We start from the raw sequence: 24,992 nt of genomic DNA on the forward strand, positions 1-24,992 counted from the left end.
AGAAGTTATGGTAAGACTACACTGTGTTTCTATGATTTTATATTGCTCTAGATCAAATCTAAGGGAAATTATATGTGTTTATAATATTTAATACATTAAATTATTATTGTTATTTAGTAAAGAGATAGCAAATGAATTATGACAAATCCAAACTAAAAACATAAAACAACTGGTAGAGCTATGAAGTTATAATTGCATGTATCTCAAGTCCTATAATCATTTACAGACTATAGACTTGGCAGGTAATGCCAAGGTTTATAGCTAGTTTTGACTTATCTCCAAGGCGTAAACCTAAAAGACAGCTTCCTGATTATGAGGTGTCATCAGTACAAAGGTCGAAGGTCCCCTGTCTCATGATAGATAAACTGGGACTGGAAAGCTTTTTTGAAGACATGTCCCATTCATGTCGTGTTCTATTTGCTTTGTCTTACTTTTCATTTATTCTGTTTTTCCACTTCCCAGTGTAAAAAAGTGAAATGGGTAGCTATTTTCATCTAGTGGAGACATATCTGATGTAGATTATTCTTTATGTGTGTGTTAATTTTCATTTGTTTACTCATTTCGTGAGATGCATCACTTGGACACTCCCTTTTAATTAAAGTAAGATGATCGAAGAACTATGTATTCTAATCTGTATAATTATTGTGGGTTTTTAATGGTTATTTGGGATTTTAGCAAGGTAAATGTAATATGTCCACAGACTATGCCCTTTCTGGGCATAGCAGGCCAAAATATAATTTTAAGGTCACTGGCAAACAACTTCAAGCACTTATGAAAGGGCAGATCATTTACAGGCTTCTACAACATAACGCAAATAGTTAAACTACCACCACACTTCCTATTCATCATGACGTGACATTAAAATTGTTTAAAACCCAAAGGGCTAGAAGATTTTTTTTGGTATTTTCAAAATATTAAATGACTTATTAAACTTTTTTTTCCCCATTTTGAAATACACTGAGTGGTGCAACATTAGAGAGGTTGTCTGATTGATTTTGCTTAAAGCAATCACAAAAATGACAAGGAAAAACAAGCTTTTTTTGTCATTTTTATATATGATCTTAAGTTCATTTTATACACAAAACACACAACTGTTTTGATATAAATTCCTCCAAATTTTTTAATTCCATCTTTATGTGAACACATCAATGAACATCTTGATGTGTACTATCTAAAAAAAATTGTGCGTAACAGTCCTATGAAAATTAAGTTAATTTTTATGTATATTCAATTTTATTCCAATCTGTTCATAAAGCCTGAGCAGTTTAACTGCCTGAAATCAGTTTCTATTTCATTTAGTACTGCAGGTCAATTAGATAATTCAACCAACAGCTAAAAACTCAAGCACTGTTTGAATGTTCTGTGAACAATTAAAACAGTATGTCGGAGAGCTTGACCAGAAAGGTGCCCCCCCTCCAAAAAAACAAACAAAAAAACAAAACAACTTTCCCACTCCATGATTGCTCATGATTTGGCCATCTTTTTCTCCATGCTGCAGCAAAATAGCAGACAGATAAAGTTAGAAACCAAAGGTTAAATACTTGGATTAGAAACATCTGAAGAATGTACATTAACAAAAGCTTTAAAAGGGGTGTATATAATAGCAAACTCAAATATCTGTTTTGGTACTGTTTGTCATAACAAACATGTGGTTCACATTGGAACAACCTTTAATTTTATGGTGACACTTTTAAATAAGAGGCAACTTAAACAATTAGGTGATAAAAGGACCCCTCAATAATTAGAGCTATGAGCTAACAAAACCTTGATTTAGGTTCAAGCAAATAAAAGAGGTGGGGCATCTTACTTGTACTTAATGAGTCTTCCTCCCTGGATGAGCTGTGCTGCTTCATTGGTGAAATGGCAAGTAAAGAGGAGCCAGTTCCTTGGCTGCACTTTGTATGCGAATCTCATGAAGAGCAGCGAGTAGCAGGTGAGGGCTATGCAGAAGAAAACCACAGGTGCAATAGCACAATCTGAAACACTTTAGCAGTTACATTAAAGCAACAACCTACATCAAAATACTAACATGGCTATCACTAAATGGAGGCCGATAGATACGAATGTAATCTCATTTGCAGAATACCAACTAACCCCCATTGCCTTTCATTCATTAATAGCAAAGAGTGTTATAGGAGAAGTGTTGCTTTAATCAGCCACTTATGTTGCTACTGGTCTGAAACAACTAAATATTGGTACTGTTGGATTAATCAAGCTTCCTCCATGCCAGTAATCTTTACACAGGCCATATGAGGAAACGTCCCCCCCCCCACCTTACACAGCTAAGAGGGAGTATGATGTTAAGGCAAACATATGTAATGGATATACTGTGCTGGATACACAGAAAACTCAATCTGTGTTAGTCCACTGGGTGGTAATCTATGATAATGCTATAATTTTAGACCTTACAAGAGGGAGAGAGTAATTTTGTGGCCGCATTATATGGCTCCTAGAGGAGGAAAAATATCAACATAGTAATCTGCAGTGCAGTCGAAGGTAGGGGAACTGAAGACTGAACGGGAGCATTCCTGACCAGAACTGGACCAGGTGTGGCCGGGTGAAGGTATGACAGAGTTTCGGCTCTACTTGGTTACAGAGAAATGATGAAAGACTTGGCTAGAGGCAGAGAAATATTTTTTTCCATTAAAATGTAATACAAAAAAGAAATAGTGGCTATGGAATCATATTTCACACTTGCTGGAGTCTAGAAACATACAATTATGTGTGCTGCTTTATATGCAAACGAAGCATGGGGAGAACAGTTGTCTGAGCATTCTACTTGGACTTTAACCAGGTTCGCACTCACCAAAGGTCATTCTTCCACTGATGATTTCGGGACTTTTCTTCATATCACTGATGGCAGCAATCGGCAGCCCCCAGTTTGCTACTGGACCCCAGAAATGCTAAAAGAAAATAAAAGCATCCAAATAATCATTTATACTTAAACCCGTTTAATCATAAAATAATAAATAAAAGTTAAACTTTAAAAGTGGCAAAACCCCAGGCATTGTTTCTAGTGCATGAGTGTGTATCAACAGGCATCAGGTATCACAAGAATGCTGCTGAGGCAACATTATTACCTTCACTCATTAGTGGGTAAACAAATATGTATCCATTGCAGATACAGGTAATTTGTCTGAGCAATGATAACTATCCGTGATGGCGTACCCATTTACTGCACATACTCAGAACTATGTCATTGCTGTGATACCTATGGCTGCAACTCTGTCAATACAAACCATGTTTTGAGAACGTGCAGAAAGATTTGGCATCCAGTAAGTAATACAGTGCACTGGCTCATAACCAAACATTCATTCTGATTGCATTGATGAATTGTACTTATAATTGTTGAGTCCCTAAAAATCATGACAGTCGCATTTGAAGAGATTTATGAGTTACACCATTAAAATTGAAAAGGATGTACAACGAATATACTCACTGTGCTAAACGTTGTTGCCAGTCCCATAGGCAATGGACATTAAACAATGAGAAAAAAGTCAGGTCATCTTTGTTACAGAATATTACACAATTTACTTTACTTGTTGATAAATATTCCAGACAAACTGGGTAAACACTACGGTTAAAAAACTCAGTTGCTTAACCTAGACAGGGATCAGGTAACTATGTAACAGGTTAGGTAAGTCAAGCTCGCAGCGCCTGACCCCTGCAGGTAGCTAATCAGATAAGCACCTCAAATACACAAAATCTGACTTGCCCTTTACTTCAGTTCAAAGATGAGCTCAATTATAAATTATACACTTAGCTACAAATACAGTCGAAAATACCCAAAGCGACATAGCTAGCTAGTTAATTTGTTGATTATTCTAACCCTGTGAATGATCCAAAATTACACTTTTAGACAGCTGGCTAACCATAGCTATAAGCTAACGCAGCTAGGTGGATAATACATGATCTTATAATTTACCTCATTAAATAATCTCTAAACTCCTTGCTACGGAGATGATCAATAGCTTTACGGGCTAAAGTACCAGCCATTATTTCACGTAGATATGACACAAATTATTTTTCAGAAAACACACTCTTAGGGCAGCGAGGCTCGCAGAGGAGGCTACTTGCAAAATAGAGGACAAATTTTTTTTTTTTTCGCCTTTCTAGCAACAGAGCTGCATCACTTCCTGGTCTCTATTACAATTGGCATGTCAAAAATAAAGGCCCCTACACACCGAGCGACGCGAAAATGCGAAATATTCGGACGCGACGCGATTTTTTGGAATTTCGCGGCCTGGTTATTTTTTTTCGCATCAAATGAACGGACGAGACGAACAAAATGTCAATTGCTGAAAACATCCTTTTGTTCACAGAAAAATACAATCGCCGATATTGGGTTGACCTACATCCAATTTCGGAAAAAGAAAGAAGCTTAAGAGAATTTCATACAAGAGTTAAGACTTTATAATGAGTGCTTTTGCGGATACTTTCTAATGTTAGTAAACATCCGTAAACATCCGTGTTAAGTACAGATGAAATCAACTTTTATGTTTCTCTATCAAAGTCAAAATCAAATACCCTGCCTACAGAGACACTTTATAGTGGTGGGAAATACTATTTTAACAGAGGGCGAATAAAATTGTCTCCCTTTCGCCGTCCGAAAAATAGCGTTTGTTGTGGAAGATACTGTGATTAATTTACTGTCGTCCGAATAAATCGCACGAAAAAATACAAACCGCGTCTTGTGTGTAAAAGGCCGTTCTGAAAAATCGCCTCGTGTCTGGTGTGTATAGTTTTGAGGCGAGTGTGTAATTCGGTGTGTAATGTGAATGAACCCTTAAGGCCATTGAAGCCTTCACATTTACAATTAATCCAATCAATCAGTACACAGTGTCACACATGCAGCTGGATAAAGGAACCATAAACCAGTTCTGCCAGATGTGGCGCATTTATGTGCATTCCAGTCACATATTTTGAAATTCTACAGGACATTTTTAGATAAACCAAATGGTATTTTTAAGATTTATTTGTTTATTTAAATTTGTACATACTAATCTGCACTATATATATATATATATATATATATATATATATATATATATATATATATATATATATATATATATATATGAAGGTCTGTACTGAAGTTTCTTTTTTCTTTTACATGGGTACCTTGGTCTAAATCATTTATGCAATTTTAAAAAGCATGAACCCAGTCTTCTAACCTAAATTAATGGGAAAAAGAAGCATTAGCCATAGATTACATGCTTTAAATGTCCTTAAACAATGCCTGGCTATCTAAGACTTAATCACAAACCTTTACATATAAGAGAGGATAAAAATTAAAAAGTAAATGCAAGACATGTTAATTGAGACTAAAAATGTGCTACATGTAAGTTAAACAAATAAAACCTCTCAACATTCTGAAATTTCTTTTTTTAGTGACTGCTAGATTAATTTGTGGTGCTGCTACTGAAAAGAGCAAGATTTATAATTAACTGTAAAAAGGTATTTTTAAGTGCTTTGTATGGCACGTTTTATATTCATTTTCTTTTTATTTCTTCTGACATTAATCCTTATCAGTTGCATTACATTTATAGCCCTAAAAACAATCATAAATATATCAAACTGATTGGTTTTCTCAACACAACATAAATAGGTTGAGAATAATTATCTGGACCTATTTGAACATATTTGCCAGTTGCCACACGTATGCAAAAAGTGTTGATCATAAGATTATATGCTGCCCCTTATGAAGAGTACTTCATATTCTTGTTTTAGTTTAAAATACTATGTAAAACATTAAAAGCTAAAAGTCATTTTAACTGTATAAAAAACAAGCAATTGATTAAAAATAAAACAATTATTTCATCTGCCATAAGAGTCTTCATTTCAAGAATGTTTCTGGTTTTCTCACAGTTTTATAAAAATGCCCTGGGTTGAATCAAGTACCTTAGTGAGTTGCTTTTCATAACTCACTGTAGTGATAGTTCGGACTGCAGTTACATTATCAGAGATGGATAGGCTTTGGCATATCATGCAATGACACTGTGTCTCTGGAACATACAAACACAGAAACAAAAAAAAGTCAGACAAGAACTTCTTCATTTGGTGTTTCTTCAGCATGAACAATTCTAGTTCCCCAATGCTCTAGAGATTCCTTCCAGCAGTTCCGGTTGGCTCCTCACCACTTGCAGTAGATGTCATACTTAAGCTTGGATCCAAGTTTTGTCCCTGCAAGGTGCTTCTCGAAGGCAGCATCCATTTGCTCACTCTGGGCCTGGCTGAAATGATTCCTCCAGTCCCCGATCTCACCTGAAAGGACAAGGGGCATATCATACATCACTTTGTGTTGTGTTGCTGAATCTGGCTCATAGCCAATCTGCACCCATAATAATACTGAAAAAAAGACTAAATGGGGAAAATAGAAATATTAATGTAAAGAACTACACTCTTTGTCTTCTATTTTAAAATTTCTTACATTAAGCATAAATATACACAATTTAGTGTCATTTTCTAGCTATATATTATACTGTCATATTTTACCATTAGATAGCATTTAGTTTCCTTATTTCCAAACAAAAAAAGTGTCTATAGGAAGGACTTAACAGAAAAAAAGGTTTGCATGTGCAAAAGATTTTTCTCTGAATCACTGATTTACCTTGCCCACATTAACTCTTTCCCATTGTATCTTGACCTTTGACTACATACCACAAAAGTCACCCACCATAAAAATGAAGAATGCTTTTCGTAAACAAGAGATATCCACAGCTAGTAAAATGAGTCTTTGACATGTAAACATTGATAGAAGCTGTTGTTATATTATAGGGGTAGATCCAGTTTCCCCAGAGGGTCTTATAAAGCAAGAAATCACGGACTTGCTTTCTGGTGTACTGTTGTTTAATGTAAAGATTTGTTAATGGGTTAATAATGCCAAGACACATGAACAGGACCCCATTTCCCAGAATCACTGTAGTGTTAGGAATATCTAAGAATAAATGAGAGAGAGAGAGAGAGAGAGAGAGAGAGAGAGAGAGAGAGAGAGAGAGAGAGAGAGAGAGAGAGAGAGTCCAGTGTAACAGTTGCTCTACCACTTAAAGATGATCCTTGTTTTACAATGCTTTTGAGAAACCCAGCCCAAATATATGGGCTGTATTGTAAGGACAGTATCACCGCACATGATCTGTACTTCAGACATCACTCATGATTGAGCCACCTTTCCTGGACAGGCTAGGACAGCCCACCTTTCGTGGACTGGCTAGGACAGCCCACCTTTCCTGAACAAGACATGACCCATCTTGCCATGAGAGTCCTTGGAGCCCTTCTTCATGACACTGAATGTGCTGTCCTCAGCGATGGTGGCGATCCGTGTGTTGGTTAAGTCAAAGCCAAAGAACTCTGCCACCTTCCTGATGCCTCCTCTCAAGTCCTGATGGAGGAGGAGACACGAATCACTTCAAAGCCTCGCTCATATTTGTGGCATCAGTGAGAGGATAAGTACATACCTCCTTAAGATCCTCGTACGTGATGATCATCATGTTGCAGTCATCAATGTGCTTCTCCCAGGCCAGAGCATGATCGAAATAGGAGCCCCATGGAACTGAGGAGAGAGAAAGTGTCCAGGTGATTAAATGAACTAGTCTGTGCATGTAGCTGAGTCCCGTGCTGTCTTGAAATGTAGACTGAAGACCCACCTCTTCAAAAGGCACTTGAATAATCTCTAAACTTGCACTTTTGTAATGATTTAATAACAAAATCTTATTTTGCCAAAAAAATTGTGTTGTTTTTCTCTTCAGACCTTTTCCAGTACAAAAAACAACTATTCTGGTAAGTGTCTACCTGCTGGGGTAGTAAAGTCTGTTCTAATACAATGGTTCATTTCGAAGTGTACAGATAATTTTGCCTTTGTACCGTCACCGTTGATAAAGTCGGCACAGTACTTATCCCAGGATTCGGCTGCTGCCAAAATGGGATTGCCATTTGAGAAGTGATAATATGAAACCGCTGTGTCCTTTGGGTTACGGAAAACTACCAGCATCTAGAACGAAAACCAAAAAGTGTGCATATTAAACAAACAAGAGCCATCAGAACAATCATGCCTGACAGGGGTTTTGTTTCATGTTGTTTTATTTTGTTTTGTTTGCAGAAATGGTGCAATGCTATACCTATGAATTTACAGAGAAAAAACTTTTTTCCTCAACATGTATTATCCAGTCCACTCTGATCTAAAAGACTAGTCATGCAACAAAACTGAGCCCATGCACAAGAAAACAAATATTGCCCTGCAGTTTTATTGAAAGGGCAAATGCTTTAACACCTTTTTACTGCATTAGTATGCAGCTTTTTTACGTGTTTCATATGAAACACCTTGTGCTATTACCCAGGGTCAAAGTGAACTTGCAAGCTGTACAGGAAATTGGCGCCTTACATAAGACATTGTAGTATTTGATTATATAGGCGAAATCAATATAGAAATTTTTGACCAAAAAATGGTTTCAAGACTTCACTGACTAATTTATAGCATATGGTAAAACATTGATTAAATTTGTTTATATATCAAACTGACATGCAAACACAAACCTTGGTTTTCTTGTTAAAGAAGGAGGGTGGGATTATATCAGGATGCAGGTGGGTCCCCAATAATCTTGGAGCAGGGACCTGGGGGAGAGTCTGGGAAGGTATAGCAGACACACATGTAGGTAGAAAGTGAGTGCCCACACACCTCATCATACATCTCAGTGACCAAGACATAGTCCTTATTTGACTCTTTTTTGTGTTAAGTTTTGTGTTTGTTTGTTTTTGCTGGTTGGGAAGTGACTGTGAAGGCCTTATGTACCCCAATGTACCACACCTATAATTCCAGTTTTATGTTGCCAGTGGCTTTGTCTTATGTGTGAACCTTCAAAGACAGCTGAACGTCAGTTTGGCTGAAGCACATGTGACTGAGCCAAAAATAACACATGAATAGCAGGAGAGGCACATGTGTTTATTTGATATTATCTACCATCTGCACTTAACACTTCCAGTCCAGGAATTGCTTTCAATGTACAAAGTTACTCAATAGTGAATGTGCCATTTTGACTATCACCATGTCACAGGTGGCCAGAATTTGCCCTTACAGCTGTAAAAAAACAAACAAACAAACAAACAAAAAATCATAACTTTCATACCTGCAGCAATTGTGGGCCAAAGAATTCCAATAGAGGAGGGAAACTGAACTCCACTTTCTCTCCGGTGGGAGGGGACATGATTTTGTGCAGGACTGAGAGCATCCAGTTGAAACCTGTGGCAGTTTGGGAACCATCACCATCCAGTTTCTTGCCTTGTTACACAGTTAGCGAGGCCACCAGCCCCCACAGAAAAAACACAGGCCTTTGCTGTTTACTCTCCTCCACAGGTGGCTGTGCATAGCGTCAACTGTGTTTGGGACCGGGGTTGGGGTCGGGGCCGGGGTTTGGGGGTGGTACAGATAAAACGAGCTTGACATCTGTTATAGTTAAAGGGAGCAGGGGACTCCACCACAGCAGGTCCCCATCTTCCAGAAGGGGGGGCGAGCGGAGGGTCAGTCAAACACTGTATCCCCCTGTGCCAAGCCCCATGTCTGAGGGGCCCACTTGAGCTTGCTGTGCTGAGGGGGCCCGTGTTTAATTTGATTTGACATTCCCCACTGGCTCTTATCTGTCATCTCTATACTGTGAAGTTGGAGGGAGAAGCAGCAGTCAGGAGCCCCAGCACACAGAACCCATTCCTCAAGCTGACAAAACAGTCCCTAATGCAAAAATGGGCAGATGCAGACTCAACTGAGACTGAGGCAAGGACTTGGCAGAGCCATTTAATAGTAGATTTGTGTTAGGAAGGTTTTTGTTTAGATGGCTTAAAGGGCAATAACAAAGCATCTTATGCAAATGACTATGACAGCCTTTCAGGATGCTGCATTGTTAAGAACAGTGAAGTGTGTACTGCTTATAATGCAATACATCTTAGTCATTTATTCATGAAAGATAGTTATTGTGTTTGTCTTTTGGTATTTTGAGGGAGGGATTAAATGAATAATATTAAATCATTAATAAACTAACTTTGTAGCATGCCTTGGGCATTTTCAAAGATTTTTTAAAAATTATTCTGAAATATTCCATTGTGAAATTCCCGAAATTTAAAAAAAAAAAAAAAAAAAAAAAAATTAAAAAGGAAAAACATACTGTGTCAAAATGTTAAATCACTTCTGCCTTCATTCTTCTATAAAGACTACAGAAACTCACACTACCTCTTAGCTTCAGTCTGACCAGGTTTGACTCTGCACTGGCATACGGCGTTTCTTTAGCACTCACCGCATTTTGGATAGGCCACGAGCATTACATCATTGTCCCTGGCCTCCATGTTCTCCAGGGCCCTGAGGTTCTCCTCTGGGCTTATAAGCACGGGAAAGAGGACGCCGTTGTATCTATAGAGTTTGTCCTCCTCCTTCATGGTCTTGGACTGGTCCATCATTGCCTTGACCCTGTCTGGGATCACACTCATCTTTGCGTCCTGTCCTGGGGGCCCCTGCACTAAGTCTCACGTGTCGGCGTTCCCTGCTCTTCTCCTCACCTCTCCCTCCGTGTTTGTGCAGCTGGCTGTGTACCGTGCACACATCAAGTGGGTCTGGGTGAGCGCCAGGGCCTGTGTGGAACTGGGTGTGTGGCAACAGTAGTCAGTAGGAGGAGGAAGGAGAGAGAGGTAGGTCCCTCCCACTTCATGGGGGAACTAGCGTGAGAAGCGCAAGTTTCCTTATTCTGTGGCTGGGGGGCGTTTGGACAAACTGGTTTCAAGCTGAGACGATGATTGACTGACTGATAAAATGCACGTGCTTCAGGGCCACACAGAAGCCTCTGCAATGCTAATGAGCTGTGTAGCATCATAAAAGTAACATCTATTTATTGAAGAGTGAGAAGAAGAGAGAAAAATGTGTTTGTGAGATAGAAGTGAATGGGTCATAGTTGTTTCTCATTGTCTTGCTCTGGTTCCATTTTCTCTATGTATTACTGGTCTTTCTAAGGTAGCATGAAACCAGAGTTTTGTGTTTATATGGGACTCATCATGTAACATGGTCTGTGTTGGGTTTGATAGCATGAGCAACATTTTCTTACAGGAACCAGGGATGAAAAGGCCCAAAGGCCATACCCATTCAAACTCAGTCACCCCATCTTGCAGTTTCTCAATGTCACTTGCTGAACAGTTGCATTACAATGCCACCATTCATGACCATAGAAATGGCATAGGCATCCTTCTCTGTCTCTCGCTTTCTGTCTCTTGGCATGCTTCCATTTACTGAAACACATGCGGTGCCACATAAAACAAAGTTCTGTGGTCCCTGGCCTCTTATTTACAATTAGTTGTTTCATCATAGCAGATTTTTCTCTTATTTTTTGCATTTTAATTATTTACAGTCGATGGTACAATTCTAATGACATTTCCCCTAATATTGGTTGGTTGTCATGCAACTCCAGTTCACAGCCAGTACACTTCAGTTAAAATTACTTTGTCAGATTTTACTGTTAAGAATTGTTCTATATATAAAAAATTGTGCCCTGCTAATGTTGAATGAATGACCATCTAATCAGTTTTCAGTATTAAGGTGACATCTAGTGGTAACTTTTAACAGTGCCACAAAGAGTAATCTAATTGGAAAGAGCCCTTACTAGTAAGAGAAAATGGTTCATCATTTCTTTCTGTGTTGTATAAATATTACATGGGGTGGGGGGTGACTTGAGCACCCCCCCAGTATGCAGATTAATATTTATTCACTGACTCTTCTTTGCAGCATAGACAGATTTACTTCACCTGTTGCAGGAGTGAATGTGAAACAAGAAAAGCAAGTTGTGAGATCTTGTTCCAGTGTGTTTTACATAGTGATAATGCTCCAATATATATTGCCATTTACCATGGCATTGGGTGGGGGAAAAAACTGGATTTAACATGCTGCGAAAAAAAAGGTGTGCTCGTAGGGCAGACTGCTTCATTCCAACAATGATTATGATAATCTAGATCATAAGACTATTTGTTTCACTTGAATATAGAATGTTCACGGGCCCTGGGAGGAATGGGAGGGCGGAAGGTGGTGCTCACAAATTAGGGCAGAGAAAGGCAGAGAACGGCAGAGAAATTCAGGCATTCAGTTTACATGAGCAGGAGGGACCCCATCTTAATATCATGATGTAAACTACATGCTATAGAAAATGGAACATGTCAGAAAGATTTTTTTAATCTAATATACAGGGGAAAAAATGTTATATGAAACTGATGTTATATCACATGCGGAGTCCAATAACAGTAGATGGCAGTAATGCACCTTTAATGTTACCTGCCAATCACGGGAAAAAGGAGAAGCAGAACTCCAAAATGGCGATGGACGGTATGTCCACGTCTCCATTGGGGCTAACATACCATGTTTCTGATTATTATTCGAGAAAACTGGGCCCGAAGCCAGACGTGGTACCGTCTGGTGTTACCGAGAGGAAAGTTGGGCCCATTGACAAGCCTGACATGGTTGCAGTGGACGTTATCAACTTCAAGGACTCGGGTATCGTTGCATTCTCTACACTACTTTAGCTAGCTTAGCTAACTGCTAAGCAGTCTCACTAGCTAACGTTAGCTCGCAGTCATATCTAACGCTAGCTTGCCAACGTTATCAATCTCTACCTATCGAACCCTCTAGCTATAAACGTGGCCTGTCATATATAAGACCGTTCTAGTAAGTGTCACGAATCGTTATCTAGCTAGATAAATTTACTTACATTATTTACAGGGCATCTCTCTTATGGTACCAACAGACAGTTTACTTGCCTCTTTTGCATACTACCTGGTCCAGTAAACTCGTTACAAGTCAGCGATACGATGCAAATAATCAGACCAGCCCATTCAAATCAGATGTAATTCTGCATTTTGAGTTGCGTTGATGGCTAAGTTGTATTTTCTGCATCTTCTTACAGACACAACGATACACAGAAAGAAACAAGAGACAGATACTTACGTTCTGGTAAGTTGTTTATAAGATGGGGTTCCCTTCAGTTTACCACCTAGCTCGAAAACAAATGGAGCATCACAGTTCAGTGTAACACATCTATGTTGTGTGTTCCTTGATCACAGTTCTGCTCCAGCCCAGCTCACAGTACACCTGTAAAAAGTGTTCAGTGATTTTGTTCAAAAAAACAAAAATGTGGTGTTTTCGGTAAGTCCCGAGGACTGGGTTGAGAAGCACGGACTCAGTTCACCCTCAGTCCCTATTTTGTGTAATTTACAAAAAGTCAACACAATCCAAAGTGTGAAATATATTCTTAAACTACAGGCGAGAAAGGTACTAAGAGTTGGTAAAAAATTTTTTTTTAATTCATTTTGATACAAGGGTGGTTTAGTTGTAGTTGAAAACCATGAGAGCTATGTTCAAAAGTGAACTGACCCCACTTTCAGGTCCATAGTGAAATAATTGTCACTACGTATTTCTCCAGACAGTAGTGAGGTTGTTGACCTTGATGTCATAGTTCCTGCTTTAATTACATGGCATATGTAGGCTCCTGCATTTGGGATGCTGTTAGGAATTTCTGTTCCTTAAATCAGTGTTGTGGGTCTAATCAGTTTAAATGTTGAAAATGTCAACATTTCCTACTCACTGCTTTCTATCTGACAGCTGAGTTTGTGGTGTCTTTTTGTTTTTGTTTTGTTGATGAAAACATCCACAATGCATTTTTCTGATTTATGAAGACCAGCAGTTTATTGGATGAGACTGAACTCTTTAAAACTTTATTTTTTGTTTTGATGTTCATTTTTTCTATAACCAAAAGTTACTTCCACAGAGGAAGGAAACTTTGAGCATATGTGCAGTAGAGTATTATAGGACAAATTTGTGATTTGTCTGTAGATAATCTTTTTGTAAAGCTTATATGATAAATCTTCTGTGATGACGAATATTGTCACTCCGGTGCAATAATTCCATATAATTATGACTTTGTAAGGTTTTCTTTAATATGAATGATTGATTAGTATTCAGGCCTAGATTTTCTATGAGGCCAATTGCCTTTATTAAATAGAAATGAGAGCATGTACATTGGCATCAGCAATGTGCTATTGCTTGGGGCTAGAAACGATTTGGTTAAAAATATTTTATTGTAATTGTGCTGACCAAAATTGCAATTGTTGCCTTATTTGTATTTATGATCTATATGCTTCAGATATGTATTCATGGTACACTTGGACCATGTTATATTTGTAGTTAGATTCAATTGTTCCAGACCAAAGCAAAAAAATCGTACATTCTTGCTTTTTAGTCTTGATTTGCTTAGTGTTTACACTGGCATATTTACTATCAAAACTATGATGTAAACAAAAGTCTTATGGCTCAATCACGTCCTGATTTGACAGTTTTTATGACTTATGTTTTACTAAAATAATGTCAACAGAACTAGATCATTGGACTAGATGTGCTTGTGGGGTTTTTAGATGTGAGGTGGTATTTTACTGGCAAAGGGCATTTTGAATACTTTTTGTTTTTATTATGCATAAAATGCATTTTTTTTTTTTCCCATTGTAGTATAGATGCTAAAGGTTGGACCAAATGGTACTATGGCCTTTTACCTCCTCAGTGCTCTGAGTTTGCCCTCTGCTCATTTTCAGCACCACTCTGATCTCTCACACGATGTTTAGGGTCGCATCTTGTGACATCATGTCCTGCGTTTGGTCTTTTGTTTGTAGTTCAAACTAACTGCACCAGAATTAGTTTGGAAGCTGACAAAGACCAACCTGCTTGGTTGTTTGTATGCTGCGCACCAGAGTTTGAAAGGCAGCAATCTCACTTCTAGCAATGCAATCGCACCAGGGTTCATCTTGATGGAACTAAAACTCTGAACACACCCTTAGTATCGAGCATTTGCCAAGTAATGAAGTTGTAGAAACTACAACATATCTAACAACCGAATTTAGATATGACAGATGTCGCCATATAAATGTAAGCATACAGCACACAATACACTGTGGGTGTATGTTTTAGTTTAGTTGAGTTAATGAAATAAAATCAATCATTTTCATAAACAAACAATTAAATGACTCCTGTCTTCATGAGTTTGTTGAATAATTAATCATATTAATTGCTAATTTAAAAAAATGTATGCCACACACAGAGTAATGACAGACCAATGGACCAATCCCAGGGGTTTCCTTATACATTTGTTTTCCCTGCTCTAACACACTTTAATGTTAGTGTGGCATGTATGAAAACCCAAACAAATATGCAGTTTGTAAGTTCATAATCATGATGTAGGACTTTATTCAGCCACTCCTAATCCATTGGATGCAGAAACAGCTCACCCACTCTAGACCCTCCAGAGTAGCTGAGACTCCCACACCTGTACTGAACTGGATACCTTGACTAAATTTAATAAAAGCATGGACTGTTTATAGGCTGGGTAGCCCAAGGAGGATGGGTTCCCTCTTGAGACTTGTTCCTTCCAAAGTGTCTTCCTTAATTCAGCCCGGGGGGTGGGGTTTGCTTTCCACCGTCTCCACTGGTTTGCTCATTAGGGATCTGGACCAAAACATGTGTAAAGCTGTTTTGTGATGAGACATGTTGTAAATAGTGCTGTATAAATACATTTGACTTTGACTTATAAGATTTCAGACCTGGCTCCTAGTTCTGGGTTTGACCGTGAATTTATTTACCTGAATTGAAATGTCTGTTGCAACTGAACCTGTGCCATAGCATATTTGAGTGTGCAGTGTTTTCCCTGAAGTGTGTGTGTGTGCTGCCTTCAGTGCTATGTTGAAACTGAGGGAAGCTTTACATTGTCACCCATGCAATATATTGTCTAAATACTGCCAGTATTTTAGCACTCTGTGAATTCTGTTCATCTCAACTTTTTTTCATGCTTTTGTAGGGCACCATTCACCCCTTTCGCAAGACACACAAGTCCATCTTGGGCAAGTTCATTCAAGAGTTCAATTTAGTTTCCTCAGACAGACGGGTAAGTGTCTTGTTCAGTTATGTCCCTACCATCTGACCTTGTAAGTCATTTAGGCTTTTATTCATGTGTAGTCTATAAGCAGTTTAATTCGTATGTAGCTAAACCACTCTAAATGCTAATTGTTTGATTTAGTCCTTTGACCTCAGGCCTTTTTCTCAAAAGGCATCATTGTTCTTTAGGTAACCTGCCATAACTGAAGTGGCTTTTTTGAGGATTTAATGCTGGGTGGATGATTTAATACTCAGGACATGGGATAGCATAGCAATAGACGTCTGGATTAGACCACAGGGTGTTGGATAGGGTTGTCTGGATTCTAATCTGGTTTTGGCTGACACAAGGGTCCCATTTTACCCAACAATCCTTTATTGGATTATATGAAAATGATGAGGGAATGTTCAAGGGGCATCTGCTAGTGGAAGCTTTTAGGTGGTTGGGATCAGTTAAGGTTAAAAGCCTTACAAACATGTTGCCGAACTCTTGGAGATTCACACCATCTTGCTTGTTTTCACTGGTGTTGAGCTATAAAAGTGCTCCTCTTATGTGGCATTTCTGGACTCAGGTCTGTGACACCATGTTGGGTCACCTTATATTAAAACTGAAGTTGAGGGTGGTGGTTACCCCAGAGTATCTGCATATATTCACTAATATGTGCATTGCGCTCAAACTTAACTTTAGAGCTGGGTTTAGTTTATAGTTTAGTTTCCTATAAGGCTTTATATAATTTAATGTCCTATAAGGCTGTATATGCCTGAAGATTGGGCTCATACATTAAATGCTTCCTGTCATGCCTCAGTTAGGAAGTCTGCCATAACCCAGAAAGTAGGCCTGCATTAACTGTCACTAGTCTTCATAGGCTTTGTTCTTTTCATAGCATTGCCTGACTACACATAAAGCATTATGGTGACTGTGAGGGCACCCACAAACCTGCTTAAATCCCAGACATGGGTGACCACAACATTGCTTTACTGAAACATAAGCAACATTTAATGACCTTAAATGACCTTTCTCACTGTGCTCATGTTCTAGAAGTACTGGAGCCAGACCTTTGCTCTCCATCCAGCTTCTGTGTGTGACACAATGGAATGTGCATTTAAATGTTCTGGCTCTCTCTTTACCTGGTACCTAAACATGGGCAGCTTTTATATAATAAAGTCACAGAACCTACAATAGTGTTATACAAGCATAAAATGTCTAATGGCTACAGAGGTATAATCTGGTGTAAATTGCAAATGTCTTGGGGCCCAGAGTAGATTAATGTATAAATTTGTACACCCATGAGGCTTGTGGCCAAAACTAAGAATTTATGGCCAGAAGTTTAAAAATTATATTACCACACAAATATATACCATACCATTTTTTAAAGCCGTGTCAATAACAGTAAAGCTGTATTTTAGTAACTCGGGCAACATGGCGCACTGTGAAGAAATGCTTGGCATTCTAGAAAGATGTGAAGTGCTGTGATGTGGTGGTAACGTTAATGTTATAGTTGGCGAATTCCAACAAAATCTGAGTTGAAGCTATTGGTTCAGTGCCCGACAAAAATGGGCTCAGGATCTGTCATGCGATGTTAGAAAGTTTGTGAATGCGAGTAAAGTGTAAGATGCTCTGGAGATTTCATAAAATTAAGAAAGGTTAAAAAAAGTTTAAGCATTTTTATTGTGACTCGTCTGACCGCAGACCCTGGGCAATAGGAAGTGTTTACACCTTCTTAGGTCACCCAAGAATATTATGTTTACAGTTGTTCATCAGTGTAGTAAAAAAAAAAAACGTGGTCCTGTGGATTCTTCCATAATTATTTTCTGTTCTTTTCTATGTGAAGCTGCCGAGATTTGGTCATTTGTGGGGTGTTCTGCCCAGTCATTAAATTTTCCATCAGTAGGACATAGTTTTGTTTCAGTGTGTATGAATACATCAACATATGAAGGATACATCAACATATGTGCGACTCTCACTTAGAGAGGGAACTGAAACTGGTTTTCTTCTTATACATCTTAGAAGATAACAACCTTTTTTTGAAAACAAAAATATTGTTGCCTTTTAATATATTGTTTTTTATTAGCATTTAGTATTTTTAAATGTCTTTTAGATGCAAATAAAAAACATTCTGCTTAGATGAATAGCTTAGAATTTCTGAGGTGGCTTAACACTTTTGCCCAGTGCTGTGTATGTACTTTCCCAGCACTAAGGGATGTGGAAGTGACAGACAGGGCTGGGAACATTACTTTAATGATGTAATCTGTTAAATACATACATTAAAATAACACGAATATGGCCACTAACAAGCTCCAGCATTTTCTCAGTGCAGACTCACGGACAACTCAGCAGATGCGTAAAAGATGTCCTTATAAATGTGTCCCTTTCCCATATAGATACAAAATGTTTTTTGTCATCAGTGAGAACGAAGTTCTCCATACTGAACCTGAGGTTGAATTATATCTTGTTGGAGTACATAGATTAAAAATGATTACATGTCAGGAATGCGTTAATTTCAAATTTTGCATAAGATGCTTCTGTTATAAACTGTAGCACTCGGTTGCAAAGTTTTATCATCTCAGGCTTTTTTAAGGTTAGAAATGGGGCACAGGCCTGAACCATCCTGGTCATGTGCACACTCATGCACTGAGCACTGTAGGCCTATTTTAGGACTTCTAATAAATATATAACTGAAGAAAATGACTATCACATTAAAGCAGTTTTTATCTAACCAAAGTTAAAGTGCCCTGTTTGATATTACATTAAATACAGCATGAAAGTAACTTCTTAATTTGCAGTTAACAAACAACAATTTTATAAATGTAGTCTAACAAAATTACCACATCTCATCAGCAGCATGAATTATGACTTTTCATGGATGTAGCTTTGCTTTGAAACATGCTGGGGGACAAGAATGCACACTGTGTTGTGTTCAAGTCAGCTGCCCCTCAGATTCATGCCCCGTATAAGAGGTCAAAGCCTTGGCCCTGTGCATTAAGTGAAAAGAAAGAGAATTACACAAGGTTTTAGTACTGCATTTGTCAAAACCATTGGTTTAAAATATATTTGTATTGTTTTCTATTTACCATTTCTATTTTCTAATCAGACATTTTTTCATTCTGTCATTATATAGTTTGTTTTATTGATTACAACAATAATTACGTGTTGATATTGAATAAAGACAGCTTGTAGAGAGAAGAGCTTACTGATTTAAGTTTATCTAATGCCCCCATTAGCCTACAACAGCACACCATCCTTTATCTTCAAAGCAGTTTGAAACCTTGGGAATGACTGCAATGCTTGTTAGAAAAAAAAACTGAAAGCAACACAGTAGTGTTTTCCATGAGGACACCCATCAGAGTTTGGTAAAGCTGTCTTAGCCCTCCTGTTGCGCTAAGCAAGGGCACATATTTCATTTTGTGCACATGCATATGACCACATGTTCATGCGCAACAAGGTTGTTTTTCCAAGTTGCAGAGCCACACAGCAGCCCTGGAAGTGACTGACTAGCAAGCAAGACAAACAGACCAAGAGATGCAATCCTACTGGGAAGTGTCACTTTCAATGTGACACAACCCCACTGCCAACCACCCCGTAAACACACAGCATTTTGAAAAATTTGCTTCATTTTTAAACAATTTTTAATGTTTCTATGGGTTTACAATGACTTTCTCAACAAAGTAATTTTCAAAATGGGAAGATTCCATATTGTAAGGGGCAGTTGGCAGCTGTACTGCCCAGCTAGGTTACTGAGGCAGATAGACTAGAGAGAGTTGCACTGAAAGCTAGCAAATCAATTTTCTTACTGCTGTTCACTCTCATGGTGGTTATTTTCTTTCTTTTCCTTTCCTTCTGCTTTATCTTTCATCGAAGTTATAAACAACAACCCCTGCTTTGACATGAGGAGGAGGAGGAGGAGTGGCCCTTGCGTAATGTGCAGGACCCTATGCAACTTGCGCATTAAGCATATAGCCCCTAGGTAGCATAAAACCTAGGTAGGAACAGAATGCATGGTACATATTTTCAACACAGGCTACATAAATAAACGCAGGCCAATGGGATAGAGGGGTTTTAGGGTGCAAATTACAGACCTGCTAGAGGAATTGGAGGAATTACTTTGTCGAGGAAGGAATTCTGCTCGAATGTGTTAACTGTTCTCTTGCACTGCCATGCTTGTCCAAGTGGGGTCAGTGTTTTTGTTACAAACCTCCCCCAAGACTCCAGACAGCATGGGGGAGGTGGGAGGACTGAAGGCGAGTACCACTCTGTCTCTTTGTTTGCACACAGTCAAACATGCACAGACACTGCCGCAGGCCTACCCACATGCACACTTCAGCTCCCATCACTGTCCATGGCCAGGCCTGTCACAGAGCACCCTCTTGTTGTCAGAACATGAAGCCCTGTAATGGTGAGTTTCGCAGTGCTCTGGTGCCCGTAGCACACTGTGAAGTTGAGCAGCAGGCCGAGAGCCGGCTCAGGAACAGACACGTTGTCTTCTCAGATGTTCTGCATTCGAGCAGTTAGCAGCGGCCTCTTGTTGATGTGAGCCAAAGGCAAGCTGGCACTGTTAACCTCACATGAGTGGAAAAATGAATGTTTTTCATACATCACAACCCTGCTAGCAGTTTTGTCCATTTGCGTAATGTGTTCTGAAGACTGAAGTACAACTTTTATCTCCTTACAGTGTCCATAATATTATACCTTATTTCTTCCAAAAAAAAAAATGCATTGTATCTGCATTGAATCTCTATAATTATTTTTAAAAAGTGAAAAAATAGAATTTGTAATTTGGTGAAATGCAGTTCTTCATTTATACTGGGCAGCCACACTCCAGCTCTGAATTGTTGAATTCTGCTCAAACACACTCACTCCACCTGCCTCGGGCTCCGAGTCCGGAGCCAAGCCAGACACTTGGCCTCCATGCACTGGCTGCAGCTTCACTGTGGTGAGGAAGGCATTAAGTGATTATCCCCATTTGTTGAGTGATACCCTAAGTGATTATTCTAGTGTGTTTTAATGTGTTGCAGTCATGGAAGATCCTGCTGTTCGGGGTACTGAATGTGATCTGCACGGCCTGCCTGCTGACCTGGTGTAACTCCACCAACAGCATGGGTGAGTAACCAGCCACGCGACCTTTCTTATCTCCTCCACAGTTGATCAGGTGCCTACAGTGCTATATCTCGCATGTCGTAGGCTTAGTTACAGTAAAGTTAGATGTCATTGCAGTTTTACCACTGAAACAATGATTAAATGTTTATAAATATTATGAGCGCTCTCATTACTTGCCCGAATTAAGCTCTAAATTTAGAGTATGACAGAGGGACTCACGTCCTTCGGTGTATTAAATCTCTGTTTAGTCTAACTTGATTGTTTTGTGCGATGATCATAGAGTGAATCAGCAGTAAATCCATTTGTCTTGAATCCTTCTGCATTACAGCTGTTATGGGAAGGTGTGTCTGTCTGTCTGTGTGCGTGTCCATCTGTCTGTGCGCGTGTCCATCCATCTGTGCGTGTCCATTTGAGCAAAATCCTTCTGCATTCAGTTGTCAAGGAAAGCTGTGTGTTTTGTGTACAAGCACATGTGTATATGTGTGTGAGTAAAAGTGCAAAATATAAAGAGACGGCAAAAACCACCACCGGTGCGTCATAGACAGGAAATGCAGCGTGCTCACGTATCGAGCTGTCCAGTGAAAGGCGATCTCAACATCAATACTTGGAATGGATTGACATCACCAGCAAGCCGTGCTCCTTCCTGCAGGCAGAGGACAAAAAATCCAGAGGACAGCAAAGTGTTGGTACACTTCCCATATGGTGTTTATACACAGCAAACTGAATCGGTAATATTTATGGCACTGAGGGAAAGATTCTCTTTCTCATTTCCCGGGCCCGGTTGCAGCAACAGGGTATGAAAATATTGTTTGAATGACTTTACACCTCCTGCAGACATTAAAAGATGAATTACAAACAAACTGCTAACATAATGTGCTGCACTGTCTGCACTTTACTATTTTTTTGAGTCTTCGATATTAACATTAACTGTTTTTGCATTTAACATAAAATATTGCGCATTGAATATTAAAAATGATTCTAGTAATTGTTGCCAATTAGTGCCAATTGCTTTGAAAGTTGCTGGGTACAAGAATACAGAGCAGGTGTTGCATTCAATTCAGCAGCCCCTTAAATTCATGTTCAGTTTAGGACTGAGGTTTTATGGCCACGTTTTTCAATCTTGTCTGCTTTGAACACCAAGAGAACTATCAGCTATTATAGTTTAAAATATATTTGTAGAACAGTTATCTGTTCATTTCAAGAATTTAGCAGAGACTATTATCATGGGCGACTTACAAAAGTGCATTGTCATCTACTCGTCTGCTGTCAACTACTGCATTTGTCATCTGAACGCAATCATGCCACGTATATCTCTGAATTATATGCCTTATTATATAAGCATAAGCGTTTTCTGATTCTTTGACTAGAAACATATGAGTTTCATTTTACCCACTAAAACGGAATCAGATGATTTAAATGATTATTTAATAAGTGAACCAAACATTGTAGAGCCTGTAGAGAATACTAATATTAAAAACCTAAAATAATATTTATATTAAAATTATTATATTATAATTAATATTAAAACTAATATTAAATTAATATTAGTATTTTCAAAGTAAGCTTTCAAAAAGTGGTGGGGACAAAATCAGCCATTTGAGAAAGTGGTGGGAACATGCTGCCAGCATAAATTAAGCCTGTTGTGCCAATTGCTCGTGGGTCATATTTGAGCTGTCTGTTTAATTTAGGCTATTTACAACATGTGCAATAGATCTAATCAAATTTGTTCATTTTGCATCACCCATGCCTCATCTGGCGTTTTTTAATTTTATATTGGGGTCACTTGTATATGTATTTACTGCAGCGGCCTGATTTCATATGCGTCTTGAATAACTTCTAATAGTTCTGTACTGTTGGTCCTATCGCGCGTTTCAGTCAGTGTAGGACAGGAAAGACAGCTGACCCTTCACCTTTAACGATCGTTATAAGTCCTATTGCATGTGAACGGTTTACATTCTCAGTGAATACTAGTCCAGTTGTCTCAGTGAACTTGTTGCAAAACCCACATAGTTTTTGTTTTCTTCTGTTTTTTATTTATTTATTTATTTAAGTGACCTTTTTATAATCATATGCAGCCTGTTTGCGCCTTTTCGTGTACCTGTGTTTTTTCTGGCTATGGTGTGCTCCTCTATCGCATGCCCCTTTTGTGCGAGTGTGCTGGCCTCTGTGCGTTGCGAGCGTGTAAGTGATTTCTCCCCCCCCCCCCCCCCCCACACACACACACACTCTCAAGGATGTAAATGGCAAAACAGATGAGTCTACAGGACGCCGCTTGCTTGTCAGCTCCCCGAGCTCAAATTCTGCATCGGAAGGCTGGATTAAGTTACTAGCTGTCGAAAATGTACGCACTTTAATTCGATACGCGCATTCTTCTTTTGTCAACACTTCTTTTAGCTGGAATCGATATGGCGCACCAAACCAGACTAAAGTGACTGTATACGATAGGTCACAAAATTGGTACAGATTTTCTGTCATTGTCCCTATTCAGCTTTTCTGTACACATGAAATAAATGATTATAATCATTATTGTAACTTGTTTTTGCACCATTAAAGCTGCTGTTAGTATGTGAAGCTTTTGTTATGAGATTTAAACTCCTATACTTGGATATGCAAAGACTAAGCCTGTTTTGTTTTTGTTTTAAATCAGAGGCGATTCTGTCGGAATAATTTTGCTGTGTCCTATTGGACAGTTTGTTCATCATAGCATTGCATTATCCCAATCAATTGTGATTCTAAAATTCCCAATTTACTGGCTTTAAAGTTGTAAATTCAATTAGAAAGTGAAGATGCAGACTCAAGAATTAGTTGAGAATAGCTAGTCCTGTCCTTTATTGCAAGTTAAACATAACATGTATTTGAGACACCCTCTGGAGAATGCTTGATGGTACACAGGAGCTTTTTACACACATTTTTATACACTTTTTCAAGAGCGGTTATATTGCCTTTTTTACATATTTATCTTTGAAGTTTCCATCATTGTGTCCAACTTTGTTATGATGTCCAATACATTATTTACCATTATGCAAACTGATAGGAGACTTCATCTATATAGAAAGGGTTGGAAGAATTGCTGTATTTTTCTTGGAGGTATCCAACGACTGGACTTGATGGTCTTTGTGAGGTCTGTGCCCTCTGGGTACTCTGCAAGTGTTTTGATCTTTAAAAGGTGTAGCACTGGTTTCAGATATGAAATGCTGATATGGCCAACTTCTGAATAGATTGTAAATTCTGCTGAAAAAGAGCACCAGAAAATTCTTGAGGAGGGTGCAGTGCCTTGGGAATTGACCCTAGAACCAGTGCGTCTTGTGAATTGACTCTAGCACCTCTCTGTCTTGCTAGGTGGCGTGATTTCCTGTCAGCGGAGGGCACATGAGTCAGCGCCTTACTTTGCTCCAGAACCCTTTCACTCATCTTCTCTTTGTTTCCCCACCTTGTGGAACAATCTGTAATCCGTGAATGTTCAGGAAGATTGAAGTCTTTGAGCTGCTGCCCATGCTGTATTTTTTTTTTTTTCAGCTGGCAGAGAAAGGGCCAACCAACTTCTTATAAACACCCACTGCTTATCTACAAGTGCATTTTCTGAAATATAGTCTTTAAGGAAAAAATAATTAACCTGCTTTGTTTACTGCGAGCAGTGCTAGAATGAAATCTGTGTAAATCGGTGCATCAAAGAGATACAAATAATAAAGTATAATCTAATCTGATTACTTTTGGACTATTTCTTACCTAACTATTCATCTAACTTATTTGGTTTCTTCATTTCTTAATTGTCTTAACTTATATTAAATCACGTTATTAATTATTTTGACACCTACCGATCGCAAAATGGAGTCTGTGCCAAAACACTAGCCTGGTCCACTCATTTATTTCGGCTACCTGTATCATCTCTCCTGTATGACGTGCTGTTAGAAGTGGGATAGCAGTGAGGCCATTGGGACTGAGCCCCAAGTTGATGAACACTTTCCTGCTGTG

The 24,992-nt window shown here is 38.7% G+C and overlaps 3 protein-coding genes across 3 annotated transcripts in view; 1 reads left to right on the top strand and 2 right to left on the bottom strand.

Annotated features, from left to right (window-relative positions):
* Positions 1-1,043: 1,043 nt before the first annotated feature.
* Positions 1,044-4,106, bottom strand: mpc1 (mitochondrial pyruvate carrier 1). Its single transcript, XM_027024960.2, has 5 exons — positions 3,926-4,106; positions 3,440-3,443; positions 2,807-2,903; positions 1,808-1,940; positions 1,044-1,492 (listed from the first exon to the last, which is right to left on the bottom strand). The coding sequence occupies exons 1-5, from the start codon at positions 3,994-3,996 to the stop codon at positions 1,465-1,467; spliced, it is 333 nt and encodes a 110-aa protein (XP_026880761.2). The 5' UTR covers positions 3,997-4,106; the 3' UTR covers positions 1,044-1,464.
* Positions 4,107-6,068: 1,962 nt separating this feature from the next.
* On the bottom strand, positions 6,069-10,519 carry LOC113586671 (sulfotransferase 6B1). Its single transcript, XM_027024978.2, has 7 exons — positions 10,278-10,519; positions 9,120-9,232; positions 8,530-8,619; positions 7,861-7,987; positions 7,455-7,549; positions 7,222-7,378; positions 6,069-6,264 (listed from the first exon to the last, which is right to left on the bottom strand). The coding sequence occupies exons 1-7, from the start codon at positions 10,465-10,467 to the stop codon at positions 6,134-6,136; spliced, it is 903 nt and encodes a 300-aa protein (XP_026880779.1). The 5' UTR covers positions 10,468-10,519; the 3' UTR covers positions 6,069-6,133.
* A 1,782-nt stretch (positions 10,520-12,301) lies between these two features.
* slc30a6 (solute carrier family 30 member 6) overlaps positions 12,302-24,992 on the top strand; it is a 38,143-nt gene continuing 25,452 nt past the window's right edge. Inside the window, exons 1-4 of the mRNA XM_027024977.2 lie at positions 12,302-12,508; positions 12,918-12,964; positions 15,852-15,938; positions 20,939-21,023. Coding sequence (XP_026880778.2) covers positions 12,328-12,508; positions 12,918-12,964; positions 15,852-15,938; positions 20,939-21,023 — 400 coding nt within the window. The 5' untranslated portion in view covers positions 12,302-12,327. The remainder of the gene's footprint in view (positions 12,509-12,917; positions 12,965-15,851; positions 15,939-20,938; positions 21,024-24,992) is intronic.

The sequence above is a fragment of the Electrophorus electricus genome, chromosome 9 (assembly GCF_013358815.1).
Source record: "Electrophorus electricus isolate fEleEle1 chromosome 9, fEleEle1.pri, whole genome shotgun sequence".
Taxonomy (NCBI): domain Eukaryota; kingdom Metazoa; phylum Chordata; class Actinopteri; order Gymnotiformes; family Gymnotidae; genus Electrophorus; species Electrophorus electricus.